This window comes from Lynx rufus, unplaced genomic scaffold, assembly GCF_022079265.1.
Source record: "Lynx rufus isolate CCGP_SWC_20201006 ecotype Redwood Valley unplaced genomic scaffold, mLynRuf1.p SCAF_3, whole genome shotgun sequence".
Classification (NCBI taxonomy): domain Eukaryota; kingdom Metazoa; phylum Chordata; class Mammalia; order Carnivora; family Felidae; genus Lynx; species Lynx rufus.
This window is the reverse complement of record NW_025814845.1, coordinates 53,238,394-53,253,446: the sequence shown is the minus strand read 5'-3', so window position 1 is coordinate 53,253,446 and position 15,053 is coordinate 53,238,394. Positions and strand designations below refer to the sequence as shown.

The window sequence follows — 15,053 nt, the reverse complement described above, 5'->3', positions numbered from 1 at the left end:
AAGGAGGAAGAACTGAGCTGTAATTTGTTAAAATGGGCAGTTATGACTTTACTTGGGCAGTCAAATGGACTTATAAAGGAGAAAATGTGCTTTTAAAATGGATTTTTTTTTTTAGCGTCATTAATCAGGTCTCAGTTTCACTCCTGACTCTGAGCTTCCAAATTCCCTAAAGTTAGGGCCAATTGTTACCTTTTTGTAGGATCTTCCTGCCTTTTCCTAAACTAGTATGAACCGCAAAGTACTTATCCTACTCAATCTCTATATATTGTGGCTGAGAATTCCGTTCCCCTCCTTATTAACATGGTCCAAGAAGTGCTATTTGCACCCTGAAACTATATTTTCTAGCTCTGCCCCAGCTTCCCTTTGTTGAAAATTTGACTCAGGACACTGTGTTCCATTGCTGTGTTCTGGGTTTCAAGTTGTTCCCTGGGTCATAGATCATCTTCTCACAGTGCCACTATTTGGATAACATAGTTCATGTCCCAGATGATGTGGTTCAGATTTCAGAAATGTTGTTCCTATATCTAATTTCTAAGCATACAAATTTTTAATTGATGAGGATCCAATTTCTGGGTCTCCATAGGTGAAAGGCCTATACTGGTCTCCCTAAGACCCTTCCATGGGAACTGTAGCTCTGCTCTGAGAGCCTGGACTGAGGCAGCAACCTGCTTCCTGTGCAAAGTCCTCCCCAACCTCAACAGTCTCTACTGCAAGGCTGAGAATTGTCTATTGCCATGCTCTGGGCAGCATTCAGGAATTTCAGTTACTTCATTTTGTGATTTTTTTTTTTTTTTTTTTTTTGGTGTGTGTGTGTGGCATTTATCAAACGGGTACCAAAGGGAGACTCTGTTCTGAATTTCCACTATGCCCTTCTTACCCCATTTCCCTTCTGTGTACCATCCAACACCTATGCCCATCAGCTTGGGCTCTTTGATAAAATGCTTCCTTGGGACATTTGTTTCTCAACTCCAGCTTTGCCTTAGATGAACTTATCTATATCTCCATGTGCAGCAAGATCTTTTATCTGCAGATAATATCAGCATGTGACAAATTGCATGCCAGGCCCAACCTCCCAAACTCATGCTTGGTGAGAATGTCCTGGGTCTTATTTGTTCTGGAGAAGAGTTCTGGAGCTGAGCCATGACTGAGACAGCTACAATAATTTGGGTGATGGTGTTTTGCCTTCATAAGCAAATGGCTGCCATCAGCCTCTGAAGTGGGAATAGAGCCTCAGGCATGTAACTTCTCTCCTCCCTAGCCCCAGCAAACTGTTTATCTAATGGCAACTGCAAATCTCCTGGGAGTGATATATATATGATTTTGGAAATAGTTGTTTTGATAGTTTTATTATAATATGTATTATAAATTATTTTTGTATGTTCCTTAGAAATATGTTTAGTAGTAGTTAATCTTGAATACCTAGGGATATGGTGAACTAGTTTCAGCTTTCTAGAATATGCTTAACAACACAAAAGTAAAGCCGATCACAGATCTATTTGATTTATTATCTTTATTAATCAGTTAATGTGATACATGCTTTGGATTATATGGTCTATTTTTGAATAAAAAATGTGTCTTTCTGAACTAGTCTTTAATCTGGGTAATAGATCGGCTACACTGACTGCCTTCACTAGCAGGATAGGATAGTTTCTATTTTCCCTAGTTTTCCTTTGTGGAAATAAGTTTCTGTACCTGGATTTTAATTTTTAAAAAATTAAGTAAGCTTTAACTATGTCCCAGGTATTTTATTAGGCACTGGATATAGAGTGGAGAAACAAATCGAATTTAGATTTTTTTTTACTTTTCTTACAGGTGTTGCCTCTGATCCAAATGCCAGAACTCTGTTCACTCTCTCATCAACTCAAGCTTCACACTACAGAGTAACACTCCTACTAGAATTCCAATTTCAGAAGTGCCTGATATCTTTTAAAATCACTTAAAAACTGCCACCAAGTTAATTTTCCTAAAATAATGCTTTTATCATTATTTTCCCTATTCAACAATCATCCGTATAATTTTCAAACAAAAAAAAATTAGAATAATCTCATTCTATTTTTCTCTTACCTAAGCACATACCTCAAGGATAGTGATAGCAGATGTCTGGCAAGGATGAGATTACTTACATATCCTTGGCCCCTTGCTAATCAATCAAAGACCGTTTTCCAAGAAACCAAATGTGTCCACAAATATTGTTTCACTGTGGCATTCAAAGCAAGTACTGGCACTTGTCCAGAGTAGGTGCCTATTATAAAACTGCCATTATTGATTAAAAAAAAAAGAGCCACAAAAACTCCCAAGGGAACTGTGTTTTAATCATGGATTTTCCTTTAGTGAAATGCTTACATTTTAGAAAACAAAAGAAATAGATTTTAGTTTCTCATTCTGTAAAATTAATCAGTTCATGTTTCCTCCATATTCTAAAACTCTAAAACTATGGCTATCCTGGCCTCATGCTTCCATAATCCAACTGTTTTCATCAGTGCCTGAATGTTCTTTGTGTTTCTGCACCAGTGCTTTTGTTCACATCATGCCTTTCTCCTCCCAACCTCACTCCCACAAACATCCAGGACGCCATATTTCCACCTCTCTAGATTAAAAGCCCAATTCTAATTTTATTTCTCTTTTTTTTAAGTGTATTTTTTTTAAGTTTATGTAATTTCATTTCAATAAACATTTCTCTTGCCACGCTCTCTCTCAAAGAAACTTCTCCTTCCATCCGAGTCTTCTAGTATTTGTCCCCTGGATAATTTATCTGACAGTTACTAACTAAAGAGGTATTCTCCTAAACACCATTATGCCTTTGGAGCTACCTACCTATCAACAAATTAAGCTATGTTCTTTGATGACAAGTACTGGCTTTCACCTTTTAGTGCTTCCACAATGCCTAGTGCAAGCTCCATGTTCTGCATGATGACATTAGAGTCACTTGAACTCATCCAATAAAGTTTATTTGTAAACCTCTCTTTTGCAAATTCACAATCTATTTCAATACACATTAAATAACACAAATTAAACAAACATAGCATATATATGTATTGCACTAATAGATTAAGGCACTTTTCTCTGCTGGATTAAACTGTAGCCTCAGATACCTTCTTAACACAACACTATATTGATAATATTAATTTACTGAGGTTGGTATGTGCGATGATCAGTTTTATATGTCAACTTAGATAGGCCTATGTTACCCAGCTGCTTCATCAAATGAATATAGGTGTCGCTGAATAGGTATTTTATACATGTGATTAATATCTACCATCAATTGACTATTTTTTGAAATTTTTAATAAAAATTACATTTTTATTACAAAAGAATATTCCCAAAAGAACATAGATTATGTGACAGAGCGCCTGGGTGGCTTAGTCAGTTGAGTGTCCGACTTCAGCTCAGGTCATGATCTCACGGTTCAGGGGTTCAAGCCCCTTGTCGGGCTCTGTGCTGACAGCCTGGAGCCTGCTTCAGATTTTGTGTCTCCCTCTCTCTCTCTCTCTCTGCCCCTCCCCACTTGCACTCTGTCTGCCTCTCTCTCTCTCAAAAATAAACAAACAACAACAACAAAAAAGAACACAGATTATGTGAAGTCCCAAAATGAAATATCTTCATTATGTGGGATAAGGACTCCTTTTATTTTTTTTTATTTTTATTTTTTGTAACTGATTGTCAAATTGACTTCCATACAACACCCAGTGCTCATCCCAACAAGTGTCCTTCCTCAATGCCCATCACCCCCTTTCCCCTCCCTCCACCCCCCCATCAACCCTCAGTTTGTTCTCTGTATTTAAGAGTCTCATGGTTTGCCTACCTCCCTCTCTATTTGTAACTATTTTTCCCCTTCCCTTCCCCCATGGTCTTCTGTTAAGTTTCTCAAGTTCCACATATGAGTGAAAACATATGGTATCTGTCTTTCTCTGACCGACTTATTTCACCCAGCATAATACCCTCCAGTTCCATCCATGTTGCTGCAAATGGCAGGATTTCATTCTTTCTCAATGCCAAGTAGTATTCCATTGTATATATAAACCACATCTTCTTTATCCATTCATCCGTTGATGGACATTTAGGTTCTTTCCACAATGTAGCCATTGTTGAAAGCACTACTATAAACATTGGAGTACATGTGCCCCCTATGCATCAGCACTCTTGTATCCCTTGGATAAATTCTTAGCAGTGCTATTGCTGGGTCATAGGGTAGTTCTATTTTTAGTTTTTTGAGGAACATCCACACTGTTTTCCAGAGCGGCTGCACCAGTTTGCATCCCTTCCAACAGTGCAAGAGGGTTCCCTTTTCTCCACATCTTTGCCAGCATCTATAGTCTTGATTTGTTCATTTTAGCCACTCTGACCAGGGTCAGGTGGTATCTCAGTGTGGCTTTGATTTGTATTTCCCTGATGATCAGTGACATTGAGCATCGTTTCATGTGTCTGTTGGGCATCTGGATATCTTCTTTACCATCAGTTGATTTTATGTAAAGGAGCTTCTCATTGATAAACAGAGATATACCTGAGGAAGAAGTAATTCAGAAGTTCCACTTAGGGGCGCCTGGGTGGCGCAGTCGGTTAAGCGTCCGACTTCAGCCAGGTCACGATCTCGCGGTCCGTGAGTTCGAGCCCCACGTCAGGCTCTGGGCTGATGGCTCAGAGCCTGGAGCCTGTTTCTGATTCTGTGTCTCCCTCTCTCTCTGCCCCTCCCCTGTTCATGCTCTGTCTCTCTCTGTCCCAAAAATAAATAAACGTTGAAAAAAAAATTTAAAAAAAAAAGAAGTTCCACTTAAAAAGTGCAATATCAATTCCTGCCTTAGAGTTTCTAGTCTGAAGGTTTGCCTTACAGATTTCAGACTTGCCTAACTAGGCCTTACAATCATACAAGTCAACTTTTTGCAATAAATCTCATGATATATACATATATATGTATATGCAAACACACACATATATGCATGTACATTTGTAGTGTGTGTGTATATATATACATCCCATTTGTTCTGATTTATCTGACAAAAATCAAATATCAAAAATCATCAAAAAAATTAAAATGTTAATAATCTATTGGATGACAACTTTATTAAGTCTCCTTCCTTGTTATTTGTTGAAAGCCAAGAATTGAAGTCCATCTGATATTGAAAGAATTTTCTTTCCAGTAATTACAATAATAGTATCAATTTCTAGGAAGAATGAAAGATATCTATGCTGAAAACTATAAGTCATTGATGAAAAAAAATCAAAGATACAAATAAATGGAAACGCATCCCATATTCATAGATTAGAAGAATTAATATTGTTAAAATGTCAATACTACCAAAAGCCACCTATAGATTCAATGCAATCTCTATCAAGATTCCAATGGTATTTTTTACAGATGTCAGAAAAAGCACTCATAAGATTTATATGAAACTGCAAAAGATTCCAAATAGCCAAAGCAACCTTGAGAACAAACAAGGCAGGAGATATCATTCCTCTTGATTCAAGCTATCCTATAAAGCTATAGTCATCAAAACAGTATGATACTGGTTCCTCTCCCAGAGGAGAAGGCAAATGGCAGACTCTGGTGATAGCTACCATGATAGGTCCTACAGCAGCTCTGGCACGGCAGAGGGTCCTGCGGCAGTGCTTGTGGCCATGGTTCCCATAGCCAGAAGGAGATGCCCACAGAGCCCCGCTACACAGCATATGTAGGAAATCTACCTTTTAATACAGTTCAGGGCAACACAGATGCTATCTGTAAGGATCTCAGCATAAGGAGTGTACTGCTAGTCAGAGACAAAAACACAGACAAATTCTGCTATGTAGAATTTGATGAGGTGGATTCCCATAATGAAGGCTTGACACATGATGGTGCATGGTTGGGTGATCAGTCACTTTGTGTGGACATTGCAGAAGACACAAAACAAGATAAAAGTGGCTTTGGATTCAGGAAAGGTGGACCGGATGACAGAGGCTGTGCTCGCAGTGAGGACACGGGCGCTCCTCAGACCTTTGTCATGTGTGTGTCCCCGTCTCTGCCTTGCATTTATCTGTTTGTTCCTTGGCGTAAGTAACAGTGAGATGCTGTGCTTACCACCCTCCCTGAATTTTATAATGAAAATGGGCCTAAAATCTGGCACTTTACTGTTTCACTTGATGAACTGAGGATTTTACTCTGCAGAGCTGTCAAGAGCCTTCAGAGGCTATAAGTCACCAGGTCTCCTCCTTAGGACACGGTTGCCTGTTCCTACACACTGTGTTTGGCACATACCCAGGGCCAGGGCCTGGGCCGTTGCTTCTGAGCTCCAACGCCTGTGTGTGAACAACCTGGGTCCTGCACTGAGTCCCGGTCCTTCCAATTGAGAGTAGTTCAGGGCCAGCCAGCAACTAGAGCCAGTGGAAGAGACCAGCCAGTGGGAGGGGAAGGGGGTGCTACAAGGTCCCCTAGCCTGCTTAGCAGTGTGCTTAGGGAGTTGTCCTCACTAGCTGGCATCCTTGGCTTCTCTCACTGTGTCTCTGTCCTGAGGTCTCAGCAACTATGAACTCTCTCTCCTTTCCCTCCTTTACCTGCCACCTCTCCTTCCAAAACAAGAACCATTTGTGTAACACCAATACTTAAGAAAGACATGCATTATGTGGTTGTAATCAAACCTGATGCTTTCAGATGACTACTTACATCTTCAATGTGGAAAGCTTAAGAACAAAACAAATTCATCTGAACTGTGCAATCCAGCTGACTTTTAAATGTGAGAATGGAATTCCACGTTCAGCTGTATGTCAGAAAGTAAATCTATGGGTATGGCATTTTGTGAATAATCTTTTAAATAAAAGAAAATCTTACAAAATACTTAAAGCAAACAAACAAAAACAATATGATACTGGCATTGAAGCAGACAAGGAGACCAATGGAACAGAATTGTCAGCCCAGAAATAAGCCCAAGCACATATGGTCAACTAATATTTGACATAGGAGCCAAATATAGTCAATGGACAAAAGGCAGTCTCTTCAATAAATGGTGCTGAGATAATTAGATATTCACATGTAAAAGAATAAAACTGGACCCACGTTTACACCACTCACAAAATTAACTTGAAATAAATTAAATCTTCCATTAAGAACTGAAACCATGAAACTCCTAGAAGAAAAGAACAAAACTCCTTGACTTGGGTCTTGGTAATTATTTTTTGACCATGACACCTAAACCACAAGCAACAAAATAAAAAAATAAATAAATGGATATACATCACACTAGAAACTTCTGCACAACAAAAGAAATAATAAAGTGAACAGACAACCTACAGAATGGGAAAAATATTTGCTAAACCACTTTTCTAATAAAGGATGAATATCCAAAACATATATAGACCTCATATAATTCAATAGCAAAGACAAAGACCAAATAATGCAAATAACAAATGGGTAAAGCACCTGAATAGACATTTATCCAAAGAAGATATGCAAAATGTCAATAGGTACATGAAAATTTACTTAACATCACTAGTCATCAAGGAAATGGAAATTAAAACAAGAATGAGGGATCACCTCATATCTGTTAGAATGGCTATTATCAAAAAGACATGAGATAACAAACTCTGTTGTTGATGTGGAGAAAAGGGAAACTTTATGCACTGTTGGTGAGATTGCAAATTGGTAAAAAAACATTACAGAAAACAGTATGGAAAATCCTCAAAAACTTAAAAATAGAGGGGTGCCTGGGTGGCTAAGTTGGTTACGTGTTCAACTCTTGATTTCGACTCAGATCATGATCTCATGGTTCATGAAATCAAACCCCACATCAGGCTCTGCATAGACAATTCAGAGCCTTTGTTTGGTATTCTCTCTCTCCCTCTCTCTCTAGTCCTCCCCTGCTCATTCCCTGTTTATCTCTCTCACAAATTAAAGTAGTTAAAATTTTTTTTAATTAAAATTGAACTCCTATATGATCCAGGAATTCCACTTCTGGGAGTATATCCAAAGGTAAGAAAAACTCACCTGAAAAAATATCTGTACCCCATATTCTAAGCAGCATTATTTACAATAGCCAAAATGTGGGAATGACCTAAGTGTCCATTGATAGATGAACGGATAAAGAGGTGATAGTACACGTATATAAAATAAACATTTTTTTACAATATTTACAATAGCCAAAACATAGAAAGCATAGGAGAGAATTATTTACAATAGGCAATACATGGAAAAACGCTAAGTGTCCATCAACAGATGAACAAATTAAAAAATGCAACAGATAGATGATAGATGATAGATAGAGATAGAGATATGGATATAGAGATAGATATATATAGATATATATAGATAATGGGATATTATTCAACAAGAAAATATAAGGAAATCCTACCACTTGTAGCAATATGGATGGACCTTGAAGGCATTGTGCTAAGTGAAATAAGTCAGACAGAGAAGACAAATACTGTGTGATCTCATTTATATGAAGAATCTAAGGGAAATAAGCCATACAGAGAAAGACAGATACCATATGTTTTCACTCTTATGTGGATCATGAGAAATTTAACAGAAGACCATGAGGGAAGGGAAGGAAAAAAAAAAGAGAGGGAGGGAGCCAAATCATAAGAGACTCTTAAAAACTGAGAATAAACTGAGGGCTGATGGGGGGTGGGAGGAGGGGAAAGTGGGTGATGGGCATTGAGGAGGGCACCTGTTGGGATGAGCACTGGGTATTGTATGAAACCAATTTGACAATAAATTTCATATTAAAAAAGAAAAAAGAATCTAAGTGGGGGGGGGGAACTCAGAAGAGATGAGACTGGTGGCTACCAGAGACAAAGAGTAGTGGAAAAGGGAATTAAAGGAAGGTGGTCAAAGGTGCAACCTTCTAGTTATAAGATAATGAAGTGCTAGAGATGTAATGTGCAGCATGAAAACTATGTCTAACACTGCTGTGTGATAAATAGGGAAGTTGTCAAAAAAAAAAAGTATAAGTATACCCTAAGAATTCTCATCAAAGGAGATGTTTCCTCCTTTTTTTTCCCCTTTCTTATCTTCTTTTCTTTTTATGAGAGTATGGATCTTAGCTAAACCCACTGCAATCATTTCACACTGTATGTAAATCAAACCAACATGCTGTATGCCTTAAACTTATACAAGGATGCATGTCAAATATTTCTTAATAAAACTGGAAGAAAATAAAGTGAGAAACCTGAAACTTTAAATTAGGAATAGATCTAAGTCTGGTTTACTCCAAAATGTCATTCTTAACAATTATGTGACACTACATAGAATTATATATAAATAATCTCCTTCAGGTATTAGATATGAGATGACCTCTCAAAGCACTAACATATATGTATTCAGGTAAAGATGTCCGAGCTTACAATGTAAATGTTCCAAGCTCTGTCCACTTTCAGAGACCTACTGCTGCAGGGACACTGCCTGCAAACCCGTGCAAGGTTAGATTTGTGAATGTTTTTCTCTGATAAACTATGGTATAATTGGCATTTGTTTATCATTTTTAAAAAGATGGCATCAGCATAGCTCAAGTTCAACTAAATTACTGTGTGCTTTGAGTGTTGATTTAAAAGCTCACTAAGAGTCCAAATACATAACTAATACGATAGTTTTTGTAATGCAGTCTATTCATAAGATGAGAACTGACCGTACCCTGTCCTGTTCTCTCCTATTCAGGGAGGAAGAAAACAAGCTGTCATAAATCTTGTGGAGAAACTTCTCGTGCAAATTTGAATAGGGGAGGAGAAGGAGGAGAAAGGACAAAATATTTCCTTGCAACTTGTACCCTCTATATCTCTTCTTTTCTTCTAGGCTATTGAGCAGGAGTACCAAAATTCTTGAGCATACTGAAATTCAAGCATTTGTAAAGAAAGTAAAATTCTTGTGGTTCTCCTTAGAGATTCTAAGATAGCCTGGATAGTGGTTTCAGATTATACATTTTATGTAAACGTCAAATGTAAACCAATGGCCATATTACCTATTGCTGTTTCCAAGTGATGAAGAGCTATTCGTGTTTTCCAAGTAAATACCAGATGGAAAGATTATAGGTATATATGGAGATGGATAGATAGATAGATAGATAGATAATAGATAAATAGATATATAGATAATATAGAGAGATATAGATAGATGATGCATAAAGATATAGTGATAAATGAAAGATAGAAGAGAGATGACAGATGATAGATAGATACAGATAGATAATATAAAAATAGATAATAAATGGATAGATTAGATGATAGAGACAGGTAGTGATAGATGATAAACAGATGATAGAGAGAGAGAAAGAGAGAGAGATAGAAAAAGAGAGATAACAGCTATCAAGATACTCTTTTGTACTGACTGGATTCCTATTTGGAAATGCAAAAAATTCATCAAATAAAACTTAAAACCAGTGGTTTAAAATAATTGGAAAGGAGGAAGGAATTTTAGTGAATTAGACAGCTCTACCTTGGACCTTTAGCCAAATGTGCACTGTTTCAAAATAAAAGAAATTAGTAACTTTTCCAGGACAGTTTGCTCAATGTGTGACCTATTCACTAGCTTAAATAATTGGTGCAAATTCCATTTCATTAACATTTTTGCTTATTTCATGAATGTTATTCCTTCCATTGGTTAAAAGCTAAATTTCTAAACAGATTGGTATGTGTGAAAACTCCGTTCTTACATTGTTTTGCCTGAATTGTCCTTATGGACATATTTTGAGGTCTTATACTTAAAGTACACTGGATTTCTACAACAAAGCCAATACCCAAGGAAAGTAAATCAGAAAAAGGCAGGAATACATAACAAATAGACATAAAGTAAATAGATATAAAATAAAGCTCAATGCAGCCTACTAGGGAAGGCATAGTGTTTAGTGTTACAGAAGTTCTATGGCAATATGTGAATTTTCAGCTGTCAATACAGTTTTACATTTTGTGAAGCATAACATGCATTCAGAAGAATGTACAAATCTTAAGTATCCAGATAAATATGCCCAAGTAAACACATCTGGGTAACTAGATCCACAACTCAAGAAACAGAAGAACAGCATACCGACCTTCCCCTCCATTGGACCCCTTTCCGGTCAGTATTCCCCACAATGACACTGCAATCCTGAGTTCCAACACCACGGGTTAGGTTTGCTTTTTTTGAAATTTATACTATTGGAATGATACATATAGATTCTTTGGCTTTCTGATTATTTTCACTCAATATTATAATTGGAGGATTTATCCATGTTGCTTGTACTAGTAGTTTTTTTTTTTTCATTTTCATTACTATATAACATTTCATTGTGGAAATATACCAATATTTATTTGCCCTTGATGGCATTGAAAGAGTTTCCTGTTTGGTTTTATAAATACTACTGCTATGAACATTCTTGTTCATATTTTTGGCAGACATATTTTTGGTGTTTTTTCCTTGAATTTAACCTAAGAGTTAAATATGATATTCACAGGTTTAAAAAATACCACATAGATTTTTCTAAAGTAGTTATACTAATTTTCAATTACATTACTGGTGTTCAGTCCCACATTCTCCCCATGACTTATTTTATGTAATTTTCATTTTAGTCATTTTGGTGAGTTTGTATCACGCTGTGGTTATAATTTACACTTCCTTATTGACTAGTGAAGTTGAGTAACTTTTTATGTTAACTGGTCATTTTAATATACTTTTTTTTATGAAATGCATGCTCAAATCTTTTACTTATTTTCAATGTCTTGACTGTCTAAAGACAGAGTGTATTATGCTAATCAAAATAAGTCAATCAGAGAAAGACAAATATCATATGATTTCACTCATAGGTGGAATTTAAGAAAAAAAAAACAGATGAAACTAGGGGAAGGAAAAAGAGAAGAGAGAGAGAGGGACAAACCAAGAAACAGACCTTTAATATAGAGAATAAACTGAGGGTTGCTGGAGGGAAGTTGGGCAGGGGATGTGCTCATTGGCCATAGGTATTAAGGAGGGCACTTGTGATGAGCACTTGAGTGTTGCATATAAGTGATGAATCACTAAATTCTACCCCTGAAATTAATATTACACTCTATGTTAACTAACTACCATTTAAATAAAAACTTGAAACTAAATAAATAAATAAAATTGATTTGAAAGATACTGTGTGTCTATTATATTTATGAGTGTGTGTATGTGTGTTGAGTATGTTTACACATAGATGTATATAGGTGTGTGTATATGTACATATATATATATATATATATATATATACACATACTGGTTATATTTCCTTTATTATATGTACTTCAAATATCTTCCCTGATTCTGTGACTTAACTTTTGGTCTCTTAGTGGTATCTTTTGGTATTATTATCTTGATATAATCTAATTTGTCATTTTTTCCCTTATAGTTATGTCCTATGTAAGAATATTTGCTTAATATCAGGTCATTAAGATGTTCTACTCTTCCTCTAAAAGGTTTATTGCTTAATTTAACAAGTCTAATCATTCTGTAATGAATACTTTTATGGTAGAACTCAAGAAATGTTTTCCCTCCATAGACATATCCAGAATAGAATGTTTGAGAATATTTTTTCTGGCTCTCCATAATACCACACCCCCACCTCTACCCATTCAAATAATTCTGAGAAAACTAAGATATTCAAGAAAATATTTTCAGCTTTAAATATACATAGTCACATTATGTTTTGGCAGGTAATAATAAAGTCTAATGATTAGTATAATAAGAGTATGCCTTGTTCTAATTCATAGGCTTATCTATTTTCTTATTTGTAAAATAATTTCATTCAGACAGAAGGTAGGCCAACCACTGCTAAGAATTAAGATGTTCAAATGAATAAATTTCAGCTCTGAACTACTATGAAAGAAAATAACTAAGATATGGAAACTCGGATTCACATGATCATGCACATGACAATTTATGAATTTGTTCTTATTTGCCAAAGATATGTGGAAATAATTATTTCCTTAACTAATCTGTCATAGAACAAATGTCCTGAAAGCACTTGAGGCCTGAAGTTATTTTCTTAACTAACACTTCCACAATGAAAACATGACTTCTATTCCAAAGAAAATTTGGAGACTGCATATAGAAGAGGAAAACAACTATTTACTAAACAAATCTCTACCTACCTCACCCACAGTAAATTCATGACCCTCCTTTCTCACTACTTCTTTCTTTTATAATAATAGTTCATAATTAGTCTTAGGCTTAGAATTAGTCTGAAGATAGAGAAATATCATCTTCAAAGTAATTCTTCATCAAAGAAATCTAATAACAGATTTTTTAAATTGCCGCCATCTGTTATATACCTTGTCATCTGTCTCTAGTAACTGCCTGCAGAGTGTACCAAACATTCTCACTTTATTGTTTTTGTTACTACTTACCTGCAATTTCTCAAATCGATACCTGAAACCCAATTTGTCTGTGCCCTTTTTTACTGATAATACAATGGGCACACAAGAATAACAACAAAAACAAACAATTTGAGGAATGTCATACAGTGCTTACAGTTTATGCCTCAGGTCTTTGTGAGTTCTTTTTGGCAGATGGTCCCTGAAGACCTATTTGACCCTTTATTTTATTCCAATAGAGCTCATTAACCATATCCTTTTCTGCAGATATTTTCTTCACAAAATCCATTTTTCTTTAACTATACAGTTAGAATTAGGTTCAAATAGCACCCTTCCAAGGATTTAGCAGTGCTAGGAACCAAGATATATCTTAATTGCCGAACTCCTCCCAACTGCATGATTCCCACTAACAATAATGATTCTCAGGCTTTGTAGCTAAGCACCAGGAAGCCCCTTCTCAGGCCGGTCTGGCAAAAATCCCAAAATGATAAAAAATGAACGACTGGGGCAGGTGTGGGAGGGGGGGATGTGAACAGATGATCATTGATTGCTCCATGATAATGAGGGTACTTCTGAGATTTGCTCAAAGCAAAAGGAGATTCGTTGTTTTAATTTTGAATTGCTATTTACTACCTTATTCATTCTGCTCCTGAAGAGGTGAAGTGTCTTATCTAACTAGTAATTTGGAGAGAAGGGCTGGCATGTTTTGCTCATTGCTACTCTCTTCTGGGAGTGGGCATGTACTCTTTCTTTAAAGATAAATTCTGCCTAAATTTGTGGTTTAGTAATTCTCTTTGGCTAAGACCTAATGTCATATTTTCCAGCTTGTCCTCTGTCAATAATAATGGCAATATTCTTGCATCATCTTTAATCATTTATTTTGTTTCTTAATATTGTACAGAAGCTGAGCCAAGAAGAGTAGCCTTCGATGGTCTGTAAAGGACCCAATTGTGCTTGGATTGAGAACACTAAAAATGAAATAACAAAATATTAGATAAAACACTCATGAGGAGAGGTTTTTGGAATGAAAAGGGCATTTGTTTCTGTCCTTAATCTCTGGTATAAAGGGAAAGATTTTTGAAGTTGGTGTTTTTTTTTTTTTTAAATTTTTTTTTTTCAACGTTTATTTATTTTTGGGACAGAGAGAGACAGAGCATGAACGGAGGAGGGGCAGAGAGAGAGGGAGTCACAGAGTCGGAAACAGGCTCCAGGCTCTGAGCCATCAGCCCAGAGCCCGACGCGGGGCTCGAACTCACGGACCGCGAGATCATGACCTGGCTGAAGTCGGACGCTTAACCGACTGCGCCACCCAGGCGCCCCGAAGTTGGTGTTTTAATAAGGGTTATACTGGGCCAGTTTTGACCCCTGTAACCTTGGTGTCAATCATATGGTATAGTGGCCTTATAGATAACTGCAGCTTATGTAGGATTTCACCTTAAAGGAGTGTTTTTTTGTTTTTTTGTTTTTTCTTCAAGCAGGTCTTGGGCAAAGGTGGTATATTCCTTGAGAGCAGCCTCAGTGAGAGCCAGAAGAGGATCCAAGCCAAAGGCGGCCAAATGGATAGCCTCAGAGAATGGATGGAGGTCTGCGAGACAGAGTTCGCAGATGACAGCAGAACTTTCTGCTTTGTCTCAGTAGACTCAAAGACTCAGTTATAGGCACAAATACACAAGAACACCAACAATAGCGCCTTAATAAAGTATGGCTCTGAGACCTCTTAGCAGGCCCTGCTTTTCCTCAATTGGAGCAGCTGAGACAAACATTCCATACAGAGAAAAGATCCTTTAAAG

The 15,053-nt window shown here is 36.7% G+C and overlaps 1 protein-coding gene across 1 annotated transcript; it reads left to right on the top strand.

Annotated features, from left to right (window-relative positions):
- Positions 1–5,529: 5,529 nt before the first annotated feature.
- On the top strand, positions 5,530–14,921 carry LOC124521075 (eukaryotic translation initiation factor 4H-like). Its single transcript, XM_047092255.1, is given in 4 exon segments — positions 5,530–5,578; positions 5,581–6,024; positions 9,290–9,384; positions 14,742–14,921. Coding segments are annotated over 4 exon segments (768 nt in total).
- The last annotated feature ends 132 nt before the right edge of the window (positions 14,922–15,053 follow it).